The sequence below is a fragment of the Podarcis pityusensis genome (assembly GCF_964106645.2).
Source record: "Podarcis pityusensis genome assembly, chromosome: 6".
NCBI classification, from domain to species: Eukaryota; Metazoa; Chordata; class Lepidosauria; order Squamata; family Lacertidae; genus Podarcis; species Podarcis pityusensis.
In genome coordinates this window covers 93,345,204-93,360,860 of record NC_138030.1, presented here as the reverse complement: position 1 = coordinate 93,360,860, position 15,657 = coordinate 93,345,204, and the positions used below count along the sequence as shown (strand labels likewise).

The following is a 15,657-nucleotide window of genomic DNA, read 5'->3' as shown; positions in this document are numbered from 1 at the left end:
GAGTATTTTTCCACTTACGACCGTTCTTGTAATGTCCCGAAACCCCTCTAGGGGGATTGTAATAACTTTGTATCCTCTAATCCAAAAGTCAAATTGTTGTTCCTTATTTTCCGACAGTTTATATCCATATTGTAGCAAATTGTAACAAAATTAACCAGCAAAGTCCTCATAACAAAGTTCTCTTTATATTCTCCGGCTTTGACAGCTACTTTGACAGCTGTCAAAGTCTCCGTCTCTCTTCACCAGGCTCCGCGAATCGCCCCGGTTCCCAGGGGGGGGGTTGCATTTTCCTTCTCACCCTCCACTCTTCTCCTCCAGCACAGTTCTTATAATTTCCCATCGTGGAATTAATGATTTTTATCAGGAATATACTTCTCTTTCGACCTTGGTTACCCAGTCCTTGTTTTGGAATGTTTACAATAGGGGGGGGGGGATTGACTTCCTTTTTAGATCGCCCCCGCTCATGCCAAATCCGAAAAAAAATTCCTTTTTTTTCTCCTTTTGAACCCGGTTTCCCAATTTACTCACGGGTTGTTGTTAATAGTCCAAATTTCCAATAGAAGAAGTCAGCGCTCTCCGTCGAATGGCATGCGGCTGCACTCGGCAGGGAAAGCAGAAGACTCAAAGCACCACGCCGCTCCCCGGCACCCGATCCGAAGCCTTTAAAAAGGCTCCTTCACGAGTCGGAAGGGCGCTAATGGTGCCAGCCGAGTCACCCATGTCCACGGGCTCCATGCCCGTGGTTTTTAAGGGTCCCCGCGTCGCCGGCGCGGTAGGACCCAGCCCCTGCCGAGCAGACTCCCTCCGGAGCTCGGAGGGAGTCCGCCATTCGGCGATGGCGCCAACCCGGAAGTCCCTAAAATATTGGATAAATTAATGGAGTAAAACTATTCATGAACTGATAATCATGCTTATCAATTATTATTAGCCATAACAGCGAAATGGAACCTCTTTACACAGAGGCAGTATACTGTATCTCTATAACCAGATGCTGGAGAGAGACAATAGGCAAGAGACATTCTTGCCTTTTTATGAGCTTCCTAAAGGCATCTCTCTGGCTGGTGTTGCAAACAGAATGCTGTACCGGTGGGATTTTCATTCAATCAATGAGGCAGTTCTTTAAGAACTTGCAAATCCTGCATCCTCATTCCTTTATTCTTTGTTGAGAGGTGCTGTATGAAATAACTACTGCTTCCGTAAATTGCAGAACAGAGGATTACCGTATTTGCAGGTTATATGTGGATGGAATGGGAACAAAGCAGTCACAACAGAAAAGGGGGGAAATGTATGTGAACTTGTAGATTTGAACATATTGCAGTAGTTTTTTGTTTTAATGAGAACATTTAATAGTGTATTGGGCCAACTTTTGCTAAGGGATTGCACCTTATTAAGGCTCTTAACTTCTGTGTACACGTAGCAGTAAGTAGGACTTATGTGTGCACATGTAATGGGACTTCCTCTCCCACACCTGCCATAAGGAAACCTAAAAGATCAGGTAAGGGAAATGAATTATTGCCAAAAGGAACTGCGAGAAAATGGTGGCACACCTGGGATCATCTGGTTTTTAGTCTGTGCCAAACATCAAGTGTTCTACTGATTTTTATCCCCAAAGAACACTTTGTTTGTGCTTGTTCTTGAAACCACAATAAATTAACTAGTGGAATTTTAACTTCATCATGTTCCAAGCTAATTGTTTTGTCAGTAAGAACCAATTTCCATTACTGCTACTTTTGAAGGGTAAGAATATAGCTTAGACATCTTGCAACTCCCTCTTATAAATGTAATTTAGACTTGAACACTGCAATATATTAATTAAATGTGAATTTCACTGTGAATGTTTTTCAACTTTCCTTAGAGCCTACTGAGAAAAACCCCCAAGAAGTATCTATTTTATTAGAGACAAACAAAATATCCATAAATATTCAAAATTTAGGGTGACTTTCCAACTGCACACTGTATATCAGATGCTGTTAGATTTTTAAAATGTTGTTTTATATACTGACCAAATATTAAAGGCAGTTTTGTTGGCCCATAAGAAAAATTCCAAAATCCATATTAGGGCAATACCTCTACGTGTTACACTATCGGTTTTTAAACTGCTTTCTGGTCAGAAAGTCCTAGAGTCCTAGGAGTTACTAAATGATAAGGCCATTAATGCCAAACAGATTCCCCACCACTGCTGATCTTGTCTCCTGAAGCCCAATTCTCTGTGGTGAAGCCCAATAGTGCCCCACAGGAATGCATTTATTTTAACGCATTTCTATACCACCGTTCATTAAACTATATCCCAGGATGGTTCACGCTGCCTAGGTCTAGGGTGAGGAAGTGGACCTGGTGGGAGGGCCTTTGTTGACAGATGTGCAGGGTCCATCACGTGGCGTCATATGACGAAAGATGATCTGAAGTTCTACCTGCAGGAGCAGGCACAGATTGAGCTCCAGTCTCAGCGCGGCAGTCCCACAGGGTTCAGATGGGTCTCTGCTCTTTAAAAGGCAGCAAGCACTATTGCTTCATATGCAGTTCATCAACAGCAGCTGTATGTGACAGCCTGAACAAATCTCCTTTTACTCCTGGAACGGAACTGCATAGTGGATAGGAAACCTTGTGCAATGCCTGTTCATTTCCATGAGACTTATGCAGAACTGAGTAAGGGCCATATCAGGCTGCCTTCAATCTGCTGTCCTTAATGTCCCCCCCCCCATCACATGCCTGAGGCAGCCACCTCACCTTGCCTCATCAGTTCTGAAAGAGTCGGCAGGTTTTATGCAAATTCCTTCCCCATGATCCGACAATTTCTTGCCCCTGCCTCTTTGGTTGATGAGATTTTCATTTTCCCCCCTCTACCAAGAAGAAGATAAAGGGAAGAGACAGAAGTTTTCCTAATATCCCTGCTGGGACTGTTTCACTGTACAGTGGTACCTCGGGTTACATACACTTCAGGTTACATACGCTTCAGGTTACAGACTCCGCTAACCCAGAAATAGTACCACGGGTTAAGAACTTTGCTTCAGGATGAGAACAGAAATCGTGCTCCGGTGGCGCGGTGGCAGCAGGAGGCCCCATTAGCTAAAGTGGTGCTTCAGGTTAAGAACAGTTTCAGGTTAAGTACAGACCTCCAGAATGAATTAAGTACTTAACCTGAGGTACCACTGTATTCTATGTTGGCATTTGTATCTGCATTGTTGTGGGTCAGTGTCCCATTTGAGAACATGTTTTCCTGGGTTCAGGTTACAGTCTGCTGCTGTTGACAGATAACAACTGCGTCGCTTCGCCACACTGAATCATTTACTGGATGCCAACTCATCACAGGCTCTGGTCTCTGGAGCATCTGTCTAACCTGCTTCCTTGTCATAGGCCTCTCCGCCTCTTTGGGCAGCGTTGCTTTAAATCATGAGTAGCCAGTTGCCTCATAGGGCTGGGTGGGGAGGGGAGTTGCTGGAAGAGCAAGCTTCATTCAGAATGAAGACGTCTTGAAGGATAATGTCTGCTGGAATCCAATTGCGCTAAAAATGAATGGACCAGAAGATGCTGGGGCTATAAAAGAAAACAGAGAAGCCTTCTGTTTGCATCTAAGCCATTTAAGAAGACTCTGTGAAAGCATGACTGCATGAATGCTAATGGTACACTTAAAAAGTGTTTTTATTGCAGATTCTGCCTTTCCTCAAAGCTCTTAAATCTTTGATGCTACAGAGCAAAACTGGGGCAGTAAATGAAGAATCATAGCATGGAATTTTTAAAAAGCCGGCAAAACAACAACAATAGCTCCAGTCATGCTCATGATTAAGCCTTAAATGCAGTTTATGACTGTTTTGGATTCTGGCATTCCAAATAGGGGAATGGATGCAGAAAGTAAGAAAAGTTTTTCTCTATAATGCAGCAAAATGTTTCCCCCCCTGTGGATTTTTTCTTTCCTTGTGCAACCATGCTCATGCCCTTGAATATATCACATTCGCTACTTTTAAAAGCTCTTATAATGTTCACTTTGCTATCGCTCTCCAGTTGGTGTGCACACACTCACTGGATTCCAGCCTTTGGTTCGTAAGAGCTAGTATAACATCACAGCTGAACGACTGAAGTCTTTGGGCAGTCTTTGATTTGAATGCTGTTATGGATGGTGTCCCTCCACTCCAATGCCAACCCAGCAGAGTAGCTCACTAGCAGCGGATGACACACCCTACTCTCTCTTCTTGCTATCTGCCCCTCTGTCACCTAGGGCAAGGTGTGCAGGATTCCCACTACTTTATGGTGTTCTACTTGGGAGTAGGAGGACAGCCAGCCAAACTCCATGTCTCCTGCCTGGCAGCTTCCACCCGTCACCCCTTTTTGATCTCCAGGGCACTTTAAACCAGTGCAGTTCAACCAACAGGAGAGGACGAACAGCCCTTAAGCACATTCAGAAATCAGTCCAGCCGGAGAAGCCTAATTAAGCAGTTTATTTAAGTGGAGTGGTATTAATGAGTAGTAAACAACTGACCCGGAATATTAGCCAGTGTAACCCTATGCTAGAAAATATAACAGCAAAACCTCCTCTTCAGGTCACTTCTGACCCTGTAGTCTCTGGCGTTGGTTGCACGACAAGGGATTAAAGATAAAGGGTTGTTGGCAACATTCTGTTTTTAAGGGCTCTTGACCTGGGTGGGCACTGATTGACAGGTCACTCTGAGCAGCCAAACACAAGGGTTGCACATAGCCCAGAAAGTGGGCATAACACTTTTGCGGGACTAGAGGAGGAAGAAACCCGAGTGACAGTGACAAGGAGATGGGAGACTACCAAAGCCATAGGAGCCATTCCTAGAGGCCAAGGTCCCAAACAGCCTCGGCCCAGTATACCTGAAGGGGCGTCTCCACCCCCACCGAAACAAAATAAAAAAACTCCTTCCAGTAGCACCTTAGAGACCAACTAAGTTTGTTATTAGTATGAGTTTTCATGTGCATGCACACTTCTTCAAATATGGCAGACCAACACGGCTACCTACCTCCACCCCCATTGTTCAGCCTGGACACTGAGGTCCAGCTCTGAGGGCCTTCTGGCAGTTCCCTCACTGCGAGAAGTAAGGTTACAGGGAATCAGGCAGAGGGCCTTCTTGGTAGTTGCACCTGCCCTGTGGAACGCTCTCCCATCAAATATCAAGGAAATAAACAACTATCTGACTTTTAGAAGACATCTGAAGGCAGCCCTGTTTAGGGAAGTTTTTAATGTTTGAAGTTTTATTCTGCTTTTAATGTTCTGTTGAAAGCCATCCAGAGTGGCTGGGGAAACCCAGCCAGATGGCCGGAGTAGAAATAATAAATTATTATTGTTACTATTACTATTATCAGGTCCCTTTGCCCCGCCCAAATGAAATATTTGAGGGGGCTGCCCCTCCACAAAGCTGATGGACATTGCCATTCAAACGGTGTGCATGTGCCACATCTTGTGATCGATTATGAAGGGCGGGGCTTACTTGCTCCCAGTACTTCTTTAAATAGAAAAATAGTTGCCCATCCTCTTTATGAAGTTGTTACAGTAAGTGCCACACTTTTGACAAGAGGTGCCAGTAATGCATATCCGTGAGTACCCCCTGAAAAAAGCACTGCCTGCCCCCCCCCATATTTTATTCAAGTTGGCACCTCTGATCAGAGCATTAGATCACAACCTTTCATCAGCTTGTGTGTGAAGTACGTTGTCTAACTTTAGGGAATGGAAGCTAAGTGAACTGGATTCTTATAATAGCTAATTATTTTCCTATTTGGGGTCCATACAATTGATTGTAGGAGACAGCTGCGACAATTAAAATGCTATGTCCCAAATCCAAATCAGGTTACAAGCACTTGGTTTCACTGCAGCTGAATCAACTGAATGATTTCAGGAAGGGAGGGAGGAAAGTAAATAAAAACACAGTGGGAGAGTGGAAAGGAAGAGCTCTGAAAAAGTGGCATGGAGTTGGTATCATGGACCAATGGACCCAAATGATAATACTATGCCACACACATTGAAGAGCTAAGGGTGAAAGTTCTTGCCAGAGACTGTCTGTCTCTAATTAATTATACCACTCAACCGCAGTTCTGCAACCTGTATAACCTGCAGTTCTGTTGTCTGATGTATTATATTAATTGGGTTTTCATACTGATTTTCAAAATTCTAAGCAAGTCATAGCTTACTTTAAATAACTAACCCATGACCATGAATTAAAGGAACAGGTGTTTTTCCACAGTAGCTGGTTAATCACTGCTTGAGACTGGAACCGTATATGAGAACAGATGGGAAGGATTTAAGCAAAAGGACAGATGCATTTATATTGAAGAGCTTGGAGGATAAATCTCTAGAATTCTTGTGGCAGACACAATCTTTACTTTGTTTACTTAAAATGGCGATCCATTGCTATGTACAACTGGCAAGAGCGATTGTCTTTGGAATCTTGCCTTTACAGATAGTTCATAAATCCTATTATACATAATTCTGTTAGTCCATTATGTATACCGCATATGTCTTCAGAGATGCCTCTCTCTGCAAGTTTCATTAAAGGATCAACATGATAATGGTAGTTTTCAACATGCAAGTTTGTTTGACAACTATTTTTCTGTGGGGCATTATTCACAAAAGTAACACAAGGCCAGTATGTTACATATTCTGGGCACAAACAGCTCTCATGGGTGTCATGTAATTAACATATTAACAAATATGTTGGTTAGACATACACTTGATAGCAGTGAACTCATTACTGAGCTGATAGCTGATTCATGCATGTGTATTCATAAGGATGGGGGAGAAATCTGACTCAGTCCACCTTTTAATTCAAGCCTAATTTGCATTCCCCCAAGCCATATGGGAAACTAAACACAACTTTTCTCCGAAATTTGTATTCTCCAAATTTTGCAGTGCAGTTCTCAAACAAAAAGTGTGCAAATATTACACATATATTAGAAGTATGGCGTTGAATTTTGGGGAGCAGAGATGGGCTGACTAGTTTTCAGCTGTCAGCGCTTTTTTTTTCTGTCAGCAGAAAAAATTATGATAGCCAAGATGAAGATCTTGGTGTCCCATTCCCTCTTTGAAGATAGGGAGATAAGGGATAACCTTACATGACCTGATGGAAGCCATTCACCTGAGACAATAAGTTTTCAGATGTGGAGGAGGGTCTTAGAGAGAGGAACCCCCATTGTACCCAGACACAACACAATAGTTCTCAGTGTTAGCCTTCAGGGCATCAGATCAGCAAAAACCTTCCTTATTTTAACTGTTTTTGAGACTGGAAGCAATTACGACTTGGGTGATCCATCTGCCAATTAATTATTACCCAGAAGGCAATTTGGCTGCTGGCATAATAAGAGGCATTAATTAACAGGCTGAAAAACAAAGCAAAAAGCTTAGCTTAATTACTGGTGATTAAGAAAGTTTACAAATGGATAAGGATGCTCTGGTTTGTCAAATACCTTCATCTTATATTACTTTTAACTTTCTATCTGTGTGGTGCTAGTTATAAAAGTGAAACTGAATCCATTGGTGTGGGAACAGAATGCATTGTTTACTTAAAGAGACAGACACAAGTTTTCAAGGCAGTGTTAAGGGGGAGACAAAAAGAACCCAATATGAAAAAGACACTGTTGAACGCCTCACTGATTGTTGGTATAATCTGACAACTATTGGATGAGCAATTGAAAGAGCTCAGAGCTGAGATGCTAATCTGGGGAAACATTGTGTGCATATGTTGGGAGTAGAATCAGCAGGATTTACTTCCAAGCAAAATGAAACTCTGATTTCAGCAGGAGACAGGCCAGGCTGAAATTTGGCTAAAATGTGCCCAAAGTGAGATGCTTAAGTACAATTTCCCCACCTCAGTGAAAATACATCTACATTTGAGATGGCTATGTACATATTTTTGATACAGAATGTGCCAATTTTTATTTGGCCAATCTTTGTAGTTTCCAAAGTCTTTTTTACCAGGCGTTGAGAAAATTTCCATCGAGTTATAATATTGCATCGCTTTTAGTAAAGGTAAAGGGATCCCTGACCATTAGGTCCAGTCATGACCGACTTTGGGGTTGCGATACTCATCTCGCTTTATTGGCCGAGGGAGCCGGGATACAGCTTCCGGGTCATGTGGCCAGCATGACTAAGCCGCTTCTGGCGAACCAGAGCAGCGCACGGACAAGCCGTTTACCTTCCCGCCGGAGATACCTATTTATCTACTTGCACTTTGATGTGCTTTTGAACTGCTAGGTTGGCAGGAGCAGGGACTGAGCAACGGGAGCTCACCCCATCGCAGGGATTCAAACCGCCGACCTTCTGATCGGCAAGTCGTAGGCTCTGTGGTTTAACCCACAGCGCCACCCGCGTCCCTGCAGTGCTTTTATTAAGTGTTTAAATGTCACAAGACATACAAAACATATGGTAATACAAGGAGAGACTCAAGAAAGGGAAACACCTTAGGTATTTTAAAATTAAAGAGGGGCAACATGAGATAAAATTTTAGCATTCTAATCTGTGTAGGGTACTCAGCCTTCTTGGGCTAAAAGGCAGACTAAATCCAAATGAAAGTAAACATAGACCACTTCTAAATAAACCTGTTTTGAATTGTTACAATTATCCCTCGCCTCAATATATTTTTAAAAAACTGATTATGGCAATATCCTGTATTTTTTAAAAAGCCAAAACACTGGTGGGGCAGTATATTTTCCTAATAGCATGCCATGGATATAATTACTGCTAACAAGTCTGTCCAAAATGCCTGTCATTTTTAAATAAGTAGAATCTACTAAGACATTTGATTAAAACAAGGAAAGTGTTTCAGTCTCATCACACACTATTGTGATTTCTAAATCTTAAAAACAAGAAAAGTATATAGTTCTGTATTTCAGCCTCATTATTTTTAAACTTTATTAAAGGTTCTAGGAAAACACTATTTATGGACTGTACACACAAACACACACAAAATACGATGTAAGCTGAGCCTGCTAATTTTATTAGCACTTCACAAGGGGAGCAGTGAATCATGAGGCACAATATAAAACTTGTTATCTTGAGGGTAATGCGAAGTAAATGCAGTTTAGGGTTACAAAAACCCAGACACATTCAGGGCACCCCTACCCACCATCCCACATCTCCGGCTCCTGCCCCCTCCCTGCCACCAATACTTCCTCACTCACCCCATTCCCATCTAACCTACCATTCTCCAGTCATCCTCCTCCATAGCCCTCCGGGAACATTGGGAGAAGTGGAGCTGCACTCTGGGCGCTGCAAGCCAGGTGCTGCCTTCTGGAAGGCCGTGCCAGCCTTCCAAAGAATGTCACCCCTGGGTGTGCCACCTGCCCGCGACTCCCAAGCCTCCCCCGAGCTGTTGAAATGAAAGAGGAAGGCTGCCGGCAAAGCTGTGCCACACTCCGGCGCCTCTGTGCTGGCGGCCTTCCCCCTTCGTTTTGACAGCTTGGGGGAGGCTTGGGAGTCGCGGGCAGGTGGCGCACCCAGGGGTGACATTCTTTGGAAGGCTGGCCCGGCCGAATGTCACCCCTCTCAGCGATGATACCCGGGGCTGTTGTGTGTGGACGATACCTCATTTGCCCACACAACCAGCAAAATGAAAAATGATAATATCTTCTGGGGAGAGCACTTTGGGTTCTCTGGCCTTCCACCTGCCCATAGCATCACCATCCATATCTATAAAGATGTCGAAAAGAAAAAGAAGGAGGACAAGAACAACTATGTGGGTCTGGTCAACATCCCCATAGCTGCTGTGACTGGTCGGCAATTCATGGAGAAGTGGTATCCCATCAGCACTCCCACACCCAATAAAGGGAACACAGGTCCATCCATACGGATAAAATGTCGTTACCAGACTATTTCCATCCTCCCCATGGAGCAGGACAAAGAGTTTGCTGAATTTGTGACCAACAACTACACAATGCTATTCTCTGTTCTGGAGCCAGTCATCAGTGTCCGGAACAAAGAGGAGATGGCCTGTGCTTTAGTGCACATTCTTCAGAGCACTGGCAGAGCCAAGGTACCCCATCAGCACCCCACCCACGCCCAGTAAAGGGAAGACAGGTCCATCCATCCGGATCAAGGCTCGCTTAGCATCCTTCCCACAAGACGGAACTCGGCCTCCTCCTCCTCCTCCCTCTCCTTAAATGCGAGCCCAACATCTGCAGGGAGAAAAGGGAAACTCAGTTTCAAAGAAAGATGTAAGAAACAAGGCGAAGGGCGAGCTCGCAGCTTAGCTAAGAAAGACCTTGACAAGGTCTGGAACACACGCCAAAATTAAAATAAACGGTTTTTATACTATAATAATAATTTATTTATACCCCGCCCATTTGGCTGAGTTTCCCCAGCCGCTCTGGGTGGCTTCTTACAAAACAGTAAAATACAATAACCTATTAAACATTAAAAGTTTCCCTAAACAGGGCTGCCTTCAGATGTCTTCTAAAAGTCTGGTAGTTGTTGTTCTCTTTGACATCTGGTGGGAGGGCGTTCCACAGGGCGGGCGCCACTACCGAGAAGGCCCTTTGCCTGGTTCCCTGTAGCTTTGCTTCTCGCAGTGAGGGAACCACCAGAAGGCCCTCGGCCCTGGACCTCAGTGTCCGGGCTGAACGATGGGGGTGGAGACGCTCCTTCAGGTATTCTGGACCAAGGCCGTTTAGGGCTTTAAAGGTCAACACCAACACTTTGAATTGTGCTCGGAAATGTACTGGGAGCCAATGTAGGTCTTTCAGGACCAGTGTTATGTGGTCTCGGCGGCCGCTCCCAGTCACCAGTCTAGCTGCCACATTTTGGATTAGTTGTAGTTTCTGGGTCACCTTCAAAGGTAGCCCCACGTAGAGCGCATTGCAGTAGTCCAAGTGGGAGATAACCAGAGCATGCACCACTCTGGCCAGGCAGTCTGCGGGCAGGGAGGGTCTCAGCCTGCATACCAGATGGAGTTGGTAGACAGCTGCCCTGGACACAGAACTGATCTGCGCCTCCATGGACAGCTGTGAGTCCAAAATGACTCCCAGGCTGCGCACCTGGTCCTTCAGGGGCACAGTTACAGATAGGTAGCCGTGTTGGTCTGCCATAGTCAAAATAAAAAAAATCCTTCCAGTAGCACCTTTAAGACCAACTAAGTTAGTTCTTGGTATGAGCTTTCGTGTGCAAGCACACTTCTTCAGATACACTGAAACAGAAGTTGCCAGATCCTTCTATATAGTGAGAAGGTGGGGAGGGGTATTACTCAGAAGGGTGGTGGGAATGGGAGATTGGCAGATAGCTGAGATGAGCCTGCTGACGACTCTTAACGACTGTAATGGGTCTTACAGGAAAAGGCAAGGGGCGAGAAGGTGAGAAATGGCTTAGTCATGTATAATGGGATAAGAATCCAATGTCTTTGTTCAAACCAGGTTTCTCCATGGTTTTAAGTTTGGTAATGAGTTGCAATTCAGCAGCTTCTCTTTCCAGTCTATTTCTGGATTCTTATCCCATTATACATGACTAAGCCATTTCTCACCTTCTCGCCCCTTGCCTTTTCCTGTAAGACCCATTACAGTCGTTAAGAGTCGTCAGCAGGCTCATCTCAGCTATCTGCCAATCTCCAATTCCCACCACCCTTCTGAGTAATACCCCTCCCCACCTTCTCACTATATAGAAGGATCTGGCAACTTCTGTTTCAGTGTATCTGAAGAAGTGTGCTTGCACACGAAAGCTCATACCAAGAACTAACTTAGTTGGTCTTAAAGGTGCTACTGGAAGGATTTTTTTTATTTTGACTTCAGGGGCACAGTTACCCCATTCAGGACCAGGGAATCCTCCACACCAGCCCACCCCCTGCCCCCCCAAAACAGTACTTCTGTCTTGTCAGAAGTACAGTGGTACCTCGGGTTACATACGCTTCAGCTTACAGACTCCACCAACCCAGAAATATTACCTCGGGTTAAGAACTTTGCTTCAGGATGAGAACAGAAATCATGCTCCGGCAGCACGGCGGCAGCAGGAGGCCCTATTAGCTAAAGTGGTGCTTCAGGTTAAGAACAGTTTCAGGTTAAGAACGGACCTCCGGAACGAATTAAGTACTTAACCTGAGGTACCACTGTACTTGTCTTTTATACAAAGGGAGTTTATAAACCCGGACACGTTGAGGGCACCTCCACCGCCCCCCATCTCCGCCCCCATCTCACCTTCCTTTCTCCAGTCCTCCTCCTCCTCCGGGATAAGCGGCGCGGAATCCGAAGGGGGCGCCCGGCCTCCGCTGCTTCTCTCTCTCTCTCTCTCTCTCTCTCCGAGGCCGTTGGCCGCCGCCATTGTGACAGTTAACTCCTCGCGGTGGGAGGGAGCTCTCTCGCGGCAGCGACCAATCGGAGCCCGCTGTTCACCAACGCCGCTCGCGCTCACAGCCTCTTAAAGGGGCCGAACAAAAACAGGGCCGGACAGATCGCGCCTGCGCGCTTCCTTCTCTTCTCCCGCTTTCCCATCCAGCGGAATTCCAAGAGGGAAAGACGCGCGCGCGCGCGCGCATGCGTCCCTCTCTTTCCCTCCCTACCTTGCGCGGGGGAGCGTGCGCGTGCGTGCGTGCGTGCGTGCGTGCTCCGGGAGACGCCTCCTCCTCCTCCTCCTCCTCCTCCTCCCCCTCCCTCCCCTCAGAGGATAAGCGGCCGCCGGTGCTGAATGAGAGCGGCTGAAGCGAGCGGGCTGAGGCGGGCGAGGAAGGGAGGGAGGCGGCGGCGGCGGCTAAGCTCGGGCCGGGCAGCTCGGCTTCCTCGCCGCGTCCCGCGTTCGCTCTGCCCGCTCCTCTCGCGTCTCGTCAGCAGGTGAGTCGAGGGCGGCGGCGGAGGCGGCAGCTTCTCGGGCACCGGCGGCGTGTGGGCGAGCAGCGCCTTCCCTCAGCCGGCCCCGGGGGCGCCTCGCCGAGGCCCGCAGGGATGGCCAGGCGGCGGCTGCTGCTGCCGACGCCCACGGCTCCGGCGGCGCCCGCCCTCCTCCTCCTCCTCCTCCTCCTCTCCGTCCCCTTTCGCCTCCATGCCGGGCGGGGGTCTCCTTCCCGCCGAGCCCGGGAAGTCTTCCTTCCTCGCCGCGCCTCCATTGAACTCCTCCATTGAACTCCATTCAACTCCCTTTCCTGTGTCGCGCCCCCCCCCCCCTCCGGCTCCATTGAACGCCTCTCTGTCACCCACCCACCCATTATTTGCCCAGCGAGCGCATGCTCTTCTTGCAACGCCTCGGGGGGCGGGGGCGGCGAAGAAGAAGAAGAGGGTGGTTGGGGTCTTTGAGGAACTTTCCACGCCTTGCTTGGCATCTTGTGTTTCGTATCTGACTTGACCACATTGCCAAGTTTATTCGAGCTCTCTCTCCCATCAGCTGCACAGATACAAGTCCAGAGCGAGTGTTGAGTCGCTTACTTTGCATGGCTAGGTGAAGCCTGATCAAGCTAAAATGGTCACAGCAAAGGCTGCCTAGGGCTTGGGACTCGTCAAACTCCAATTTAGGGTTATACTGACAAATTCTTGGTTCAGTTCTGTGTGCTTTTCTACTCTATGTACCGTCACGTTGGACGGGTTGTTGGCCTTGCTGAGTTTGGCCAAAAATCTAATGCAACCAACAGTCTTCTTTTCTATGTACTGAGGATGCATGTGTAAAATAAACACACTTGTGCATTCTACCTACTCACTTACCCACCCAGCCACCCTAAACCCATTTAGGTGCCTTGTCATGCATCTGTTAAACTGGACTCTGGCCTATGAAATTTTAGGCCAGAATGAATTGATTTGCCTTTAAGATGCCAGAGGAATCTCTTACCCGTATTCTGTTGCTGTTTTCCTTGCTTTGTTTTGGAGCAGGGTTAGAACTTGCCTTCCCTTAATTTGTGTTTAATTAAAGCATACATGTGCATGCCTGGAGCTTTCTCTATTCTACATGGACTAGCAGGCTTTCTAGTTCTCTCCTCTCCTTACCATGAGACATTGTCATTCCTATGCCGGAGCTTGAGGTGAGTCACAACTCTATCATCCGTGTTAACTATGTAGGAGGTGAGGGGTTTGGATATGTCATGATAGGAGTGCAGCCTCCATCCAACCCGCCATGGAAAAATTGACCAAAAGAGTATTGCTATGCCTTTCAAAGGCAGAGTAACTAGTGGGATTTAGAAGCCATTCCAATTTCTCTAAGCTATTTGCTGTGCGGTAGCTATTTTTACTAGAGGATAATTTTGAATAAGAAGTGGCAAATGGTCAATCCCTGCTCAGTTGCTGTCCTGTCAGAGTGCACTTGTAGTACATTCGGTGCACTTGCCTTCAAGTGCTCCTTCTGCTTCTATTTTGGCAACTGTGGGGTCTTCGTTGTATTACTGAGGGTTGGATTTGTTGCAGAGACCACAAGTTGCTAATATGTAAAAGACAGCTGTAGCTGTAGTCTCAGGTAAATAGAAAAGAGAGAACAATTATATATTTTTTGAACTAGCTTCTGATTGTTTAATAAGTTTTGGAGTTATGTTTTGCAATAGGGAATTCTAAACAAATTTCCCACAGGAGCTTCCTTGATTTGGTGCCTTGACACCTTGCTTTTGAAGTGTAGGACACAAAACACCAGGTGTAAACAATATGTTGCACTTGATTTGGCACATACCTATACTGAAGAAATTGCCTCCACTTAATTTTGATTCACCTCATTTTGACAAGTACATTACCAGGTGGAGCCTTGTTCACTCTGGCTACCATACAGCTTTTTAGGTCAGTTGTCCTTAACTGGTACTGGAGAGATCCCAAAATACCTTGTAGAACACCTTGCTTCGCCAACGAAAGTATCACCATTTTGTTTTTTCTCTGCATAACTTGCACAGTAAAAGAGCAAGAGGGCCTGTTGGAACAGAAGCCATGTTTGGTTCTGCGCTTTTTGTGTGTGGGTTGTCTGGTTGGTTATACAGGCAGCACAGCATGAAAATGAGCACTCTCAAAATACAGCGCAACTAACTATTAGTGGGTTTTTGCACACCCCGTTCCCATGAGTATTGCTTTATTATTTTGGTATTTTTTAATGGAATTTGTATGAAATATTAATGTATTATATGATTCCCCCCTCCCCTGGTATTGTGTGTATATATATTCTTTTTCTGTCAGATGCTTGGAGACCTCCAGGTGACAAGCAACTAATAAGTCTAATAAATGAAATGTAGTGGAGCTGAGCAGCTGCAGAGAGCAATGGAGATAATGGAGGCTCTTCAGACATTAGCAGTAGTTCTGAAGGCTGAAGATTAGCCCACTAGACCTCTATCTTTCACACAATAAGCAGGATGTGTGAAGTATGGGAGGGCAGTGGCTTCTCCTCAAGCATGTGCTCTTTAATGCACCAGAGTGATAAGCTTGAATTTCCTGAATTTCAGTGCATGTGTCAGGACAGAGCGTCGTTTTAAAAATATATATGCTGTAGACCTTTCAGTAAAATATTCCCAGAGTGACATTACTTTTAGTGATTGAATACAGAACCACAAAATAATAGTTATTCCATATTAAATAATACAGAATAATGGAATGTGGTTCTGTGTAGGTGCCGTTTATATTTTCTTTTTTCTCACTTGGTGATTGTGTTATTGTGTGTGAATAGCGGTAAGGGTGTAAAAATTCTACCCACAGCAGTGGAAGTGTTTTTAACAGAACTCCTTCTCCCAGTATAGAGTGAGAAATACATTACTGTACTTGCAGGATAGAAAGCAAAATTCAGCA

The 15,657-nt window shown here is 45.7% G+C and overlaps 2 protein-coding genes across 5 annotated transcripts in view; one reads left to right on the top strand and one right to left on the bottom strand.

Moving 5' to 3' along the window:
* The window catches only part of LOC308480602 (uncharacterized protein), a 29,089-nt gene extending 16,692 nt beyond the window's left edge, over positions 1 to 12,397 (bottom strand). For all 3 annotated transcript variants that reach the window (XR_013988126.1, XM_081012351.1, XM_081012352.1), the window contains exon 1: positions 12,124 to 12,397. Coding sequence is in view for 2 of the 3 variants with exons in the window: in XM_081012351.1 (XP_080868477.1) it covers positions 12,124 to 12,247 (124 nt within the window). In the remaining variant the exon portion in view is untranslated. The remainder of the gene's footprint in view (positions 1 to 12,123) is intronic.
* Positions 12,398 to 12,588: 191 nt separating this feature from the next.
* The window catches only part of RALGPS2 (Ral GEF with PH domain and SH3 binding motif 2), a 97,624-nt gene continuing 94,555 nt past the window's right edge, over positions 12,589 to 15,657 (top strand). Inside the window, exon 1 of one of the 2 annotated variants that reach the window (XM_081012198.1) lies at positions 12,589 to 12,753. The gene's annotated coding sequence lies outside the window, so the exon portion shown is untranslated. The remainder of the gene's footprint in view (positions 12,754 to 15,657) is intronic. The other variant, XM_081012199.1, reaches the window with a different exon arrangement.